The following is a 14367-nucleotide window of genomic DNA, read 5'->3' as shown; positions in this document are numbered from 1 at the left end:
GTGTGTATCTGGACAGGGGACTCCACAGGGCCTGGGGGAGATTGGGGACTTTTGTTGCAATGAGATTACTGAGTTTAGTGACAGCAGCTGTCTCTCATTTGCAGTGTGTGGAGATGTCTCCCTAAGCCCTAATCCTGCTCGCCTCCATCGGAGCTCCATGCATTTCCCAAGGAGGCCGATCATCTTGTGGGTCTGCCCATGCCCTGCTCCTGCTCACTCACCCTTCGTGGCTCTCAGGTGCCCTGGGCGTTAACTACCAGCTCTTCCCTAACCCCCTTAAAGAGACAGCTGAAGCAATTGAGGCTAAGAGAGGGGAAAGTGCCTTGCCTCTAGTCTTGGCTGGTTCACATCTGAGCTGAGAGAAAACCCACCCCCTCTGGTTTGCGCTAGAAAAGCGTCTCTTCTGGCTGGACCATACCTTGGATAATGGAAGTGGGAACAACCTCCAGGTTGTTGGGAAGGGCTGTGGGTTATTGAAGGATGGCATCCTGAGCCTTCTTAAGGGTCCCACCACTCTCAGAATGAAACCCACTTCTTCATCCTTTTGCCCCGTGGTCCAGCCACACTGCCTTCCTTGTCCTTGACTCTCCGGGTTTGGTCTCACCTCTGAGCCTTTGCATTGGCTGTTGCCATTCCCTACCACTTTTCCCTCTGTCTTCATTCCAGATTTGGCCTAACAAGTCACTTCTTCCCTGACACCCCATTCTTTCCCTCCTTGCCCTTGTCACAAGGTGGGGTTCTAGTGCCTGGGGTATGGCATGTGCCTTAATCTGTGTGAGCAATGGGGCCTGGGGCTCCTCCTACCCCATAGCCACAGACCTGTGTGGCTCAGTTCAGAGGGGACAAGGCCTCAGGGACCAGGGCAATTGTCCCATTTGTTGGCTGGAGAAGCTGCTTGAGACTCACCCCCGAACAATTGAGGAGCCTGTGCTTGCCTCAGTGAAAACTCACTTGAGGGCTGAATTTTGAGCCCCCGAGAAAATGCCCCATAAATGTGCTTCTTGCAGCCAGTGTTGGGGCATGGGGCACCAGTCAGGATGTCACAGGTTGACTGGGACAGGTTTGGGCTTAATTTCTCTAATGTCAGTGTTAGCAGTTCTGTGTCTTACCCATATGAAGCCTAGCCAGTTGTGGTGGTTGGAGAGGACAATCAACACCCCCAGGCCAGAGGCAGGAAGGTCTTAACAACAACAACAACAACAACAACAACAACAACAACAACAACAAACTGCAAAAAATAAAAGCAGCTAGGAAAACAGGCTTATATTTTATGTACATTAGAATTTACCAGTGATCACAAGTCTCACTTTATGCGTAACTTTTGAAACTGTGTCAATATCTGATAACAAATATTGATGAACACCTGAAATTGTTCATTTCAGAGCTGGCAGGGCAGCTCGGTCTGTACTAGAACTCACATCTTTAATAATGTCCTGCAGCAAAGACACCCAATGTAGATGCCAAGCTTGAAAATTCCAGAAAAACCTACCACTCCAGGGTGGAGGCTGGAAGGGGCTAAGAACCAGTGGATGGGCAAAACTCACTGGACCCTCACCCTGCTCCCTCAGCTCTGTGGGTAAGTAGGCCACAAAGCCACAGGTTCTGGTGAAGATGGGAGGCCCAGAGGCAAAGCCACAGTGCCCGGTTTGGGGAGATACTCCACCCACTTTTGGAAATGAAGTCTGAAAGAAGCCCAAGAATCAGGTGTCTCATTGTTTCCCCATTAACAAGGGATCACCCTACTACACCTTCCCCAGTCTCCAAGCTGCCCCAAAGCTGGGACAAAAATAATGCAGGGAAACCAGGACTGGGGGGACAAAAGAAAAATACAGCCAACACATTGTCCATTTCTTTATTTTCCTTCAGATTCTAAGACTTCCTCATGACACAATGTATAGCCATTGATTCCAGCCTCTGTTCATTGGAACTTCTATTCCGGTTTGGTGGTCAACTTTTTACATTTATTATCAAAGATTTAGAGTCACAATAAATACAAGTGACAACCTCTCCACCCACCCCCCAAAACCCCACTTTCCAAATACCCTGCACTAGTGTAACTGTCTATTACACTTTCATTGTTAAGTATTATAAAACTTCAGCTGTCCTTTAAAAAAAAAAGCTCAGTCCGAGTTTTTTAGGCAACCATCATGTGCAGCATAGCTCAGCATCAAATAAAAACCCTATGGTGGAGCAGCAACAACTGTCTTTTTCATGATCTACACCCCTGTGACGAGAATGTTTAAATTATATAGAAAATCCCTCCCCATGACTGTCCACAGGAAAATGACATGTAGGACACAGGAGCCGCCAACACAGCAGGGCTGTACTCAGTTGCCTTTCATTCCCTCTGCGCTGGGGCCAAGCCTTGCTTCATGAAGGTCTCAGGGTACAGACAGGACCAGAGGCTACCCCTGGAAGGAGGGCAACTGTCGGCCTTGTCAAAGGTGTGGGTCCCAACATCACGGTTGGGATACTGGGAACCAGGGCCCCATGACATGGGCAGGATGGCCAGAGCAATGGGTGGCTCCAAGTGGACACACAGGTATCTATGTGCACATGCATGTATACGCATATGGCCATTTCAAATATGCAAACCTTCACCCTTCCAGAGGTGGCCAGCATCTTGAACAGTTTCCCAGTTGCCATTGGGAGTTCACGTCACAGATAACTCTGGACCTTTATCGTTTGGGACTGAGGGCTCCCAAATTCTCACTGCTCCTAGGAACCAGGTCCTCTTGGTCTGAGGCCCCAGGGGCCAGGGAGAGACCAGAACCCCAGCACTGTGGCCAATTTTGAGGGATGAGCTTTGCTGCTGGGAAAACACCCTTAACATTAATATCCTTTCTGAGAATGTCCAAACCCCACATGCAGAGAGATTTAATATGCCTTTCCTGTAACATCGTCTCATCAAAGAACTTATTTGGGTCTTCTCAGAGAAGTTATACCACAAAGGGAGAAACTAAAAAAAAAAGTGGGGGGGGGTGAGTAGGAGTTTTGATACAGTAGAAATGAACAAAAGATTAAGGCATCTCACGTTCTTGTCCCCTTTAAAAAAAAGTTACATGTCACAGTAAGTGGCCCCTGATGGGATTATTCCCAGGGACCCTGGGCTGGAGGAGGCAGAGCCAGGGCTTGTAGCCCTATCCTCCACCAGTGGTGGTCGGATTTGTACTGAATTCATGAGGCTCCCTTAATAGCTCAGAGGCTGGTAGAAGTCCAGCCAGGCAAGGTGAGCAGAGGTGGTTCCTGAGCACAGTGATGAGCGAGGTTCTAATGGGCTGGGGTTGAGGCCCAACCTGTGCAGCACAGCTCAACTCAGGCCCTTGAGTCACAGACCCATTCAACTCCAGCTGGGGTGTGACAATCCTGGCACACCCCTCCAGTGCAGAGGTGACTCTCGCCTGGATGCCTGATCCCAAGTTACTGCATAGAACTGAGGTCTGTTTGCCCACGTAAGAGGCCAGACCAGGTGCTCCTTCTTGAAGGATTTGGAAAACCTGGCCCATGTCATTGAACAGAGAGGGCTAACAGCTCAGGGTAGTATAAGACAAGTATTTATTTGCCAGGCACACAGAAAAATGTGAGGAATAGAAATGCTTGCATACTCTTAATTTTTTGGTGTAAAAACACCTCCCCCCCTAATGTCAATATCCCTCCTATCCCCCAAATCCCTGGATCTTGGAATGAAAGCCACTCTTCCCCACCCTCCCCTCCTTCAGCCCATGTAAGTTATGCACTCAAAACAAAAATCAATGAGCAATATAGGGTTTTACACAACAAAAAATTAGAATGTTGCAAAACTAAGTCTTCTACCGCAGGTCAAAATGTTGCTAAACATGGATATTCACACAACATGAGAGAGGGGGTTAAATGAGCCTTTATTAGAATGTTGTAGCAGTGTGTTTTGAAGGCGGCGGCCCTACAAAATAAGGATTTTAAATTAAGTCCCTAACTGCATGGATAGGAAAACTAGGGCTGGGGCTGAAGTGGGGAGCAGTGCACCCCATCTCCACATTGACACACGTGTGTGCATGCACACAGGACACCCTTGCACCTGCACAGAGACAGCCCCGTGCACAGCACACTCACGACGGCTTCTGTCTATCCTCATGGAACTGATTTTTAAAGAGTGGGAGAAACCAAAATGAAACTAAGAGCAGACCTGATCCTTTGAAAGACATTTCTGTAGACTCGAAAGAGGGTTAAAAAAAAAAAAAAAAAAAAAAAGTCTGAAGGCGAACCCTGGCAGCATGGCCCCGCTTTAAGGAAAGGTTCTAAACTAGACCCAAACAGAAACCCTGACGTCTTGGAGGGGCAGGGGCACCCCCCCACCAGACACACCTGACAGGAGCATAGGCCAGGGTACCTTAGGATGTTGTCCATCAAAATAAGTAGGAAAAGAAAAATTTAATAAAATAAAACCACAACAACAACAAAAAACACAATAGCCTGCCCCTCTAATTGCCCACTCAGGCTCCAGATGTTGCTGCCAATTCTCTCCTCCCTCCACTGGCGGTACGCGGCTTCCGGGATTCCAGGCTCTCTGTCTGGGTCAGGGTTGCAGTTTGTTCTTCTGCTAAGTGTGGGAGGTCCGGGGTCTCCGGGATGAGCAGCAGCAGAGGCCTTCTGCTAGACTGAGAGCTGGGCAGTCAGTGGCCCACCCTCTGGGGTGTGGGGGCCGTGCTCGGCAGGGACCCCTGGGTCTGCACGGTTTACTTTAAACTCCATCATCATGAGGTGATTAAAAAAAAAAAAAAAATCTGTCAACCTAGAGATTGCCATGAAGGAAGGCAGTCAAAGACTTGGAGGGCTAAGATGGGGAGAAGCAAAAACAAAACAGAACGCTCCGCTCGACTTCAGAAGCCCCGGGCGCCGGTCTCGCCGAGCGTGTCACAGTGTCCAGGGTGAGCCGTCCATGCACCCTGCCGGGCTTGGGGGGATTGGGGGGAGAGGGGGGCTGAAAGGAAGGGCCGGAAGCAGAACCAGCCCCCGAGGTCCACTTTTCTGCTGGTGTTGGGCAAACTAAAGGCAAAGAAAGGAAAAAAGCCCAAGGGAAAGGTCCCCCAGTGATATTCCTCGTCCACCTGTGAAGCAGCCCCTCAGCTGCGACGAGACTTTGCAGCCAAGAATGGAGCCCTTGCTTCTGCAGCATGGCCGGCGCTCGCTCACTCATTCTCTCGGGGAGCATGATGTCTTCCCGAGTGGAGGGTGGCAGGGCCAGGTGGGAGGGAGGAGGGAGCCTGTTCTCCACCGGGCCCGGCTCGCACTATTTCCACGTGGCTGACTGGGGGATGGAGCGTGGCGGGATCATGTCCAGGAGGTACTCCCGCTGGCGGTCCACAGCTGAGGAGGTCTTGTGCACTGCCAAGCTCGGGCTGACAAACGCAAGGGCCCCACCTGCAAAAGAACAGAGTGACAGTTTTAATGGTGTGGTAATAATCTCATGACATTAAAGGGAACACGGAATGGTGAAAAGAGCAGGATACCTCTGTAGGGCACTCAGTTACACACAAGTGACACACCGGTGGAGACGCAGAATAGGGGAAAAGCCCCGAAATACAGCATTTGTTCTCTTGGGGTAGAAACACCGTTATATTTGTTTTGTATTCTCGAAATTTCCACAATGAACAAGCATCTCTTTTACAACTGAAAAATGAAGAAATGACCCCCAATCTCCCAACACAAATAGGTTTTTGGCTGGCCTGGGGGTAAAGACTGCCCCATTCCATTCCCCCTATCACTGTGTTACCCCAAGAGTGCTTTTGGTGGAGGTTAATGTACTTTGTGGAACAAGTGTTTTGAGGTCAAATGCAATTGGGAAACCTCTATATATTCTAAAGAGAAACCTGACTGAGTCCTGCCAAGAAACCAAGGGTTAACTAGGAATGCTGGGAGAACTCTTTTGGGAAATGCTGTTTTTAAAACTATTACACACTTACCTCTAGTCCTACTGCTGAACACAGCAACTATTTATTCCTTCATATTCCCTTTCAAATATTACCTTAAATATGCAGTTTTACATGGCTCCTACCACTGTGTACACATGCACACACCTGCATTGGACTTTTCCCACTGATTTCATATACTTTCAAAATTTTCCACAAAAGGAATTTCCAAACTGCTCTGAGTTCTTAGCTGCATCTTAAACATGACACACAAAAGTATCTCTGCCCGCTTTATGTTTACAAATGCTCTCTCTCTGCTCTACAGAATAGGTTCTTCGGCAATCAGACCAATGTCCTCCCTTTCCTGAGCTACATCCTGTGGAAGTCTGATATTTGGCCGTATTTCTAACTCTATGGTCAGCTGCATGCACAGCAGACTCCTGTGTTTTGTTTGCAGACAGCCTGGCTTTCCCAGTTCTGCCTAGGGAGACAGATCTCATGATGGTGCCTCCTCTTTTGACAGGGACGCAGCGAGCTCAGGTGGGGGGCAGGGCACTCACTCCCACAGTGAAAGCACTCACCTGTCTCTCTCAGCCCTCTGTGTCTTTTTCACTTTCCTGTTTTTAATGGAAATATTTAACTGCCACCTTAATGACAGCACATAAATAAAAAATGGGGCAAGTGGTGTGGGGGATGACCCAAGGATGATGGGGGCTGTGGCAGACTAGGGAATGCTCACCTAAGTGTATCCCTCCTCCCTTGAGTTGTTTCTCAAATGTGGTCTCCTCAGAGTCCTCTGATGCCCACCATGGTCTTGCCCCTGCTCCAGGGATTTCCCTCCTCCTCCCCCAATGTTTTTGGGTTTGTTTTTTTTTTTATTCTTTTTTATTCTTTTTTTTTTTGGAGTTTTTTATTTATTTTAGAGAGCGACAGACAGACAGAACATGAGCAGGGGAGGGGCAGAGAGAGGGGGAGGCACAGAATCCAAAGCAGGCCTCCAGGCTCCGATCTGTCAGCACAGAACCTGGTGCAGGGTTCGAACCCAAGAACCGTGAGATCATGACCTATGCCGAAGTCAACACTTAACTGAGCCCACCAAGGCGCCCTACCACATTCTCATTCTAGCTTGCAACTTTGCACCACCTGACCTGTCCAAGCCAGAGGGTGGGAAGAGTGAACCACAGAGCAGGGAATGAAGAATGCTGCCTGGCTCAACAATAAATTAGTTACTGCACCAGAGAAGGTAAAACATAACAGCAAAAGCAGGCATTCCCTATGGCAGGAAGGTGGGGGAGTGGGGAGGAGGCACGGCACCCAGAGTTGGCAAGATTGAGTGTTTGTGCTGACAGATGCCCACTGGCTGGATGGTGTGTGTGTGTGTGTGTGAGACACACTACCTAAACTGGGTCTGTTCCACGTTTTGGGTCAAGAGCTAGAGTCTGGGTATAGAGCGAGCAAACAAGGGCAATTAGTTATCTACCCAGGGCTACCAGCTGTTCAGGGCATCTTATTTAGTGAACAGAGATTAAGCTGAAGAGTCAGAAGCAGGTGTTCTCAGGGGACAGGTCTGGGGTCTCAGGGCTCTATCATTTCTGTTCACCTGTATGTGTGCATGTTTTTCTTTTCTTTTTGAGGTTTATTTCCTTTGAGAGAGGAGAGCACAAGCTGGGGAAGGGGAGAGACAGAGGGAGAGAGAGGATCCTGAGTAGTCTCGGAACTGCCAGCATGGAGCCTAAAGCAGGGCTTGAATGCACGAACTGTGAGATCATGACTTGAGCCAAGATCAAGAATTGGATGCTTAACCAACTGAGCCACCCAGGTGCCCCTGTGGACCTCATCATGACAAGGTCCCCACTCTAAGCCCTGTGGGGGCCACCCACCTGTACTCAGGGGTGCCTTCTTCCAGTTGGTGGTGGCATTGCCCTTGCCGGTGCTCACAGCTCTCTCGGAATGTCTGCCGGTCCTGCTGACAAGGGCTGTGGCCGAGGCTGCATTCTGCAGTTTGGGTGACTGGCTGAATGTGTGCAGGACACCTCGGGGCGTTGTGGCCGAGCCCCGGGACAGCTGGCTGGAGGCCTACAGCAGAGAGAAGGTATGATGGCTCATGTGGGGAAGGGGATGACAGAGGGCAAGACGCTCAGCGCAGCCTCTCCGTGCTCTGGCCGACCTCTTCCCACCCACACAGGGTCCCTAAAGTCCAAAATCAGGAGACCAGGTAAGTTACACCGGGGGAGAGGGGAAGGAGGCAGGGAGAGACAGACGCAGGCAGCGTGACAGTCGGCGACTGACGTGGTCACGGTCTGGGGCGTGAGGGCTGGTTGGTGGCGCGGTGCAGGGGCTCCCGGCACCGCAGTTCTGACCTGTAGCACAGCCCCGTTACTCCAGTCGCGGGCCTCTCCTGAGCGGAACGCCAACTTACGCCGGGGTTTTATGACCTACACAAACGGGGGGGAGGGGGGGGGTTGAAACCGAGGTCAGCACCATCCACAGGCCGGCCTAGGGTGACCTAGAGTGACCAAAGGGCAGCAGCTGTGGCCACATGAGGCCCAGTCCCCATGGGACAGGCTGTTTCCCGAGGGCAGCACAGCCACCCACTACATAGGGATCTTGAGAAGATGTATTTATTAGTGAATTACAAATGACTTCCAAGGACACAAAAAGTTGCCAACGGGGTGCTTTGGGTCTATAAGGGGTGGGAAAGCAAAGCATTAAAAAAAAAAGCAGCCAAAAAACTTGATTTCAAACTTGCTTCTCTCCTTAATTTAGCTAGAACATTTCTTCCAAATGCCCCTTTTGCATCTCAATGTGGCTTTCAGAAAAGTCGTTTTAGACAAGAAGTACTTGTCAGCTGGAACACTGCAAGTGAAAGCTACAAAATCTAAAGAAACTGCAAATTAGTATTTTCACCACCAAAGGCCACCATTAAATGCAATTTAGACACACAGTTAACAACCAGGCAGATGACTGCCCAGTGTGAGACAGAATGTCGGAACATCTTGCTTGCTAGCAACAACTCCCAGCCAAGGGAACAAGGCCCCTCTCCTAGAGGCAAGGCCGCCCAGCCCATGATCCCAGGCCTCGGGGCCACAGCTCTGGCTCCCTAAGGACTCTCACCTGCTTTAGTGCGGGGTGTGGGGCAGTGGCAGGCTCAGCCTTGGCCTGTGCGGGGGCGGCACCCTGCTGTAGGAGGCGCTGCTCGATCTCCTGCTCCTGCTGCAGCGCCTTCACAAAGGCAGCCTTCAGCCGGCTCGTGTGCTCTACCTTGAGTGCCTTCTTCTGGTTGGATGCCATGCAGTTCTCACACATAATGGCACCACCCTTCTCCTCCCGCCAGCGGCACGTGAAGTCCGTCTTGCACTGCGCACACATGTAGGGCTCCCGGGACAGAACAACAGCGGCTGACATCCTGCCTGCTGCAGGGAGAGACAGGTGGGTTCACGTCAGAGGAACAGGATGCCAGAGTCAGAGCCCCTACCATCCCAGGGCAGAATGAGGACACATGACAGATCTAGAGCAGTGCCCTGGGCTGCATGGCCCAGCTGGCATCAGGAACCAAAATCCCAAGTCGACAATGTCTGTTTGGCACACACATACCGGGTGCTGTGTGTGGACACTAGGCCAGCCCTGGGGAAGGTCTGCCAATAGAAGGGAATTTGAGAAGCTTTGGAAAATGCCATGGATCAGGTACACTGGGTACCAATTCTCAAGAACATCAATGCTCTCAGATTGGCTCCTCCCAGTTGCCTTTCCCACCCTCAGTGCAACATTAAATTTCAGGGATGGAGGTTTTTCCAATCCTCCCACACCTCATCAGTGAAAAGGAAATGGTAACCCCCTCCAGGTCCCACCTCGCTGTGATGGGCAAGTCAAATAAGGACCAATCATCCAGCAAGTACTCATGCTGACAAGTATCCTACCCAGTGTCTTGTGCATATACAAAGGTGTTCAATTCTCACAATAACCTCCTAACAGGGCACCCTAGTCCACTAAAGGTTTTTCTGAGGAGAAAACCGAGGCTGAGGAGATGAAGTGACTTGCAGAGTCACACACCAGTCAGCAGCAGGGCCAGGACTCATACCTGCTGCCCAGCTGAGAGCACACAACTGCTCTGGGTCCTTGGCCCCCTTTTCTGAGATGCGAACGTGGCATCCCCTCAGTTGGCCATAGGAAGGGTGACTGGGGAAGAAAGCCAGGTAAAGTGCGTGCTCAGGCATGGGATCAAAATTATTTTTGCCATCCAAAGTGAAGGGGTACTTTTGGCATTTTACAACTATCTTTTTGTGTCTAGTACTCAAGGGCTTAACTTACTTTTAACATCAGAGACCATGCTGCTGAGAGACCCTTGGCCTGCCCAAACTGCCCCAAATGCTGAGGGGCTGTGCAGGATCAGACTGGGGAAGCCCCTCACCCCACAGAGCAGAGGAGATGTCACCAGATCCAGCCACCCAGGGTCTACTTCAGGCCCCCAGCCCCAGGCCCTCACCTGCAGCTAACATGCTCTGGTGAAAAGAGCACATCCCCTTCCAAACATCCAAGCCTGGAGGACAAGGTACCTTCTCCTAGGCAGCTGTGGCGGGCATGAATGGCACCAGAGTGGAGACGCCGGTATGAGGCTGCACACAGCCAACCAGACGGAGGCTCTGTGAGGTATCAGGAGACACCTCAAATAGGGCTCAGAGCTTCCTCCCACACTTAGGACTAGTTTTGGGCAATACGAGAGGGATACTGACTCCTGATGAGAGAACAGGTAGAGAAAAGGCTGATCTGGGAGAGGAGGTCCCCAGGGCAGATGGCTGCAGATGGACGGGCATTGTGTCCTGACTTGGGTCTCCCACCCACCCATCCTGCACTGGCCTCGCAGCAGCTCTTTTGCCAATAACACTCCATCATAAAGACATCAAAGGGATCCAAACACATCCAAGCCATGTGACAGCTCATACCTTTCCCTGCTGAGCCTGGCTCTGAGGCCCCTTGACAAGTAGGGTCTACCACCCCCATTTTACAGAAGCCAATGTTGGTTGGGCCTTTGTGGTCTCCTACTCTCAACCTGACTCATGGTCAATCCTTGATATGGCCCTGTGGTTGGGGACTGTTTTAAGAGCAATGGGGTTGGGTAGGTGGGTGGGGTGTAGTAAGGAGGCTACAAGTAAATCTGAGGTGGCCGGCTGGGTGTTCTCTGCCCTGGGTCTGGTCCTGCCTACATATGGAGGGCTCTGCCTCTCAAAGGCACTGAATGCAACATCTGAGGAGGAAATTCTGTGATATGCTGACTAATGAGGGAGAAGAAAGCACTCCCACCAACACCCTGACAGCAAGCAGGCACTACGGGGGTCACAGCTCCCTGTTATACACACCTGCCTCCCTCCCTCTCTGCAGAAGCAAGCAGGCAGAAGGTGCTTTTCCTCTGTACGGGCCCCAATTACGGTCGCCCCAGAGTCTGTGCCCTGGGAGCAGTCGGCATGTACTAAGGGACAATTCAAGGTATGTGGTCTAAAGCCTACTGAGCCCTCCCTTGCCCTGGACTGGTTATGGCTCCACCTTCTCCTCAGCTCTGAGCATTTGCTGAGATCACACAGGGAGAGGATTCAGGCTGGCTGCCCAAATAAAGTCACCACAAATCAATCTCAGAACAAGAACATCTTCACATCAGCATCTGGTAGAGGCCTCCCAAGGGCCAATATCTGGTTTCCCACCTCCATTTCCAGTGTTACTTTTGATCACTAACTGATATATGCCCTTTTATCCCTAAAACCTAACATGCAAGTGGTGCTTTCCAAACTGTTTCCAAGGAGGATGTTCAAGGGAATCTGGCCCAGACATAGGTGTCCCTCTCCCACCTTGGGGGTTCAGAGCACTCAAGGCTCTGGAAAGTTCTAGCCTGAGAGCCCTATCTGGAAGCAAAGCCTGTCAACTTCCTGCAGACGTTTCTCCTCACCCTCTTCTGCCTGCCCCAACGTCACAGAGCTGTTGGGGAATGATTCTCTCCCCCCTCAGACCATGTGTGCAGGGCCTCAGGCTTCCTCAGGGCCCAGCTCTCAGAGGCAGCCTCAACAAGAGAAGAAAGGTGACTGTCATGTGTTTAAGAAGTTATCTAAGGTGACAAATGGTGACTTCATTTATTGTGGTGAACACTGATTAATGCATAAAACTATTAAATCACGGGGCGCCTGGGTGGCACAGTCGGTTAAGCGTCCGACTTCAGCCAGGTCACGATCTCGCGGTCCGGGAGTTCGAGCCCCGCGTCAGGCTCTGGGCTGATGGCTCAGAGCCTGGAGCCTGTTTCCGATTCTGTGTCTCCCTCTCTCTCTGCCCCTCCCCCGTTCATGCTCTGTCTCTCTCTGTCCCAAAAAAAATAAATAAACGTTGGAAAAAAAAAATTAAAAAAAAAAAAAAAAACTATTAAATCACTATAATGTATACCTGAAACTAATGTAACATTGTATGTCAAGTATACTTCAAAAATAAGTATTTTTAAAAATGCAAGAACTAAAACAAGCAAAAAAGTAATCTAAGCCTCGCAGCAAGCAGAACTGATATTCTAACACGTGCTGTGCATTCAAAACAACCTACGTAAGAGAAACTTCAGTGGCAAGAGATGAAAATGGCCCCAAAGCCCACTCACCTTGCGTCTCCAGCAGGTTCTGCACCACTTCCTCCAGGCCGACCAAGTAGATGAATTCGTTATTGGCAGCGCTGGGCAGGAAGTTCATCTCTGGGGCAGGGGGCTTGGGAGGGGGGATTTCAAGCAGCGTCTTCTCTAGCTGTTTGCGCAGCGCAAGCTTGGCAGCTGCCTGACGACTGGCTGGAGAATCCGCAGAGGTGACCACAGAGGCCACGCTGGTGGGGGTGGAGTTCGCCTGAGCAGAGGTGACTGTTGTCCCTTTCAGCGATGCTGGGGAAGGCTTTTGGGAGATAACAACCTGGTCAGTGTGCTGGGGGTGCCTGACCCCACAGCCCAGGATGGCATCATTAGCTGCACTGTCTTTAAGACAGTAACTCTGAGCTTCCTGACATCAGCAAGCAACAGGCAAAGCAGCGTTAAACTCATCACTCTATGAGATTGACCAATCCTGTAAACATACTTGAGGTTTAGCTGATATCCAATAAACTACATGCATTTAAAGTCTGTAATTTGCTGTGTTTTGCCATGAGGACACCCATGAAACCAAAACCACGACTAGGGCAGTGGGCACCCCCACTCAGGCAACACAGTCACTGTCCTGTCACTATGGCCTAGCAGCCCTCCTCCCAGCACAGGGCTAGGTGACCTCCTTCATTACAGCAGTACGGCAGTGGATCACTAGAACACTGGTGGCATTTCCTTCATGAGCATCTTTGTGTGTGCTTATCTGGCGACTGTTTTACTCAGCTCATGTATCCTCATTGGGGTTTCAGGAGAGACCGGCTTCTGGACCAATCCTTGCCCCTTCCCCCTCTTGATCTTTGGTGCTCCTGCACTACTTTTCTTGCCTTCATCTGGATCCCAGTGGCCAATGCTCCGTTTTCTCCTTGCTCTAGTTCACCCAGCCCCCAACCTTGTCGAGCGCTTTCCTCAAAACTCTGAGTTGACCTCATCAGTGCCCTTCTGGAAATCTAAGGAAAGGAGCATACACCACCCCCAGGAAAACAGACATACCCAACAACTTGCACACAACACATCACAGGACCCAGGGAGCCTACGATGCTATCCGAGGACCACTCTCACAGAGTTGAGCAAGCCTCCCAACACAGAGGAAGCCAGCCATCATAGCACACTGGCCTGGCCTGACTTCAGAGAAGGCAGGGATGCTGCCCAGAGCTCTGTTGGCCGGGGTCTTATTTGAGGGAGGCAGACAAAGATGCACCACACCATAGGAGGAAGAGAAGCTAACACACCCATCAGCAAAAGCCGCTGTAGACCCAGTAATTTATCTGTCAATAAAGCTCTTGCTTCCAGCCTGCCCACCCACCCTGATCCCATCTTCTTGGCTCTGCAGGGTGGAAACCGACCCACCCCATCTCAGAGGCTCTGTACAAGAGGTGAAGGGACTCACGGCTAAGAATAGATGTGCCGGTGCTGTGAGGACATTTGTAGACATGCTCCCCTCATGTGCTCATGCTGACAGGGAGGAGGGTGGGGAAGGCTATGGTGCCCCGCATCTATCTCCAGGCCTATCAGATTCTTCACCTGGCCTCATCCATCCCCCAAAACATGCTGAGTCCCATACACAACCTGAATCTTCCCCCCACCACTCAGCTCTGCACCTCTCCCCCTCTCAATAGCTACCCACCTCTGCTAGACCACAGTTCTGAACACAGGACTCCTGCTCGTGACTTTCATACTGTGACAGGTCCCAAGGAGCTCTAGTCTAAACCTCCATGGGGTATACAAAGCCTTGCCTGGTTCTGAGTGGGCAGGCCACACCATACCACTCCAGTGACAAGACTATGCCCCAGGACTGTGGGCCCTTGATGTGTTGTGTCTGTAGGGCATGTGCCCCAC

At 50.9% G+C, this 14367-nt stretch overlaps 1 protein-coding gene across 5 annotated transcripts in view; it reads right to left on the bottom strand.

The window, feature by feature from the left end:
- Nucleotides 1-3859: 3859 nt before the first annotated feature.
- The window catches only part of GATAD2A (GATA zinc finger domain containing 2A), a 103720-nt gene continuing 93212 nt past the window's right edge, over nt 3860-14367 (bottom strand). For 4 of the 5 annotated variants that reach the window (XM_047094901.1, XM_047094904.1, XM_047094902.1 and 1 more), the window contains exons 9-13: nt 12508-12787; nt 9000-9298; nt 8246-8320; nt 7766-7961; nt 3860-5397 (exon numbers count right to left, since the gene is read on the bottom strand). In XM_047094901.1, the coding sequence (XP_046950857.1) occupies nt 5267-5397; nt 7766-7961; nt 8246-8320; nt 9000-9298; nt 12508-12787 (981 nt within the window). In that variant the 3' untranslated portion in view covers nt 3860-5266. The remainder of the gene's footprint in view (nt 5398-7765; nt 7962-8245; nt 8321-8999; nt 9299-12507; nt 12788-14367) is intronic. The other variant, XM_047094905.1, reaches the window with a different exon arrangement.

This window comes from Lynx rufus, unplaced genomic scaffold (assembly GCF_022079265.1).
Source record: "Lynx rufus isolate CCGP_SWC_20201006 ecotype Redwood Valley unplaced genomic scaffold, mLynRuf1.p SCAF_4, whole genome shotgun sequence".
Lineage (NCBI taxonomy): Eukaryota > Metazoa > Chordata > Mammalia > Carnivora > Felidae > Lynx > Lynx rufus.
Note: the sequence above shows the minus strand (reverse complement) of the source record. Positions and strands in the feature narration are given on the sequence as shown.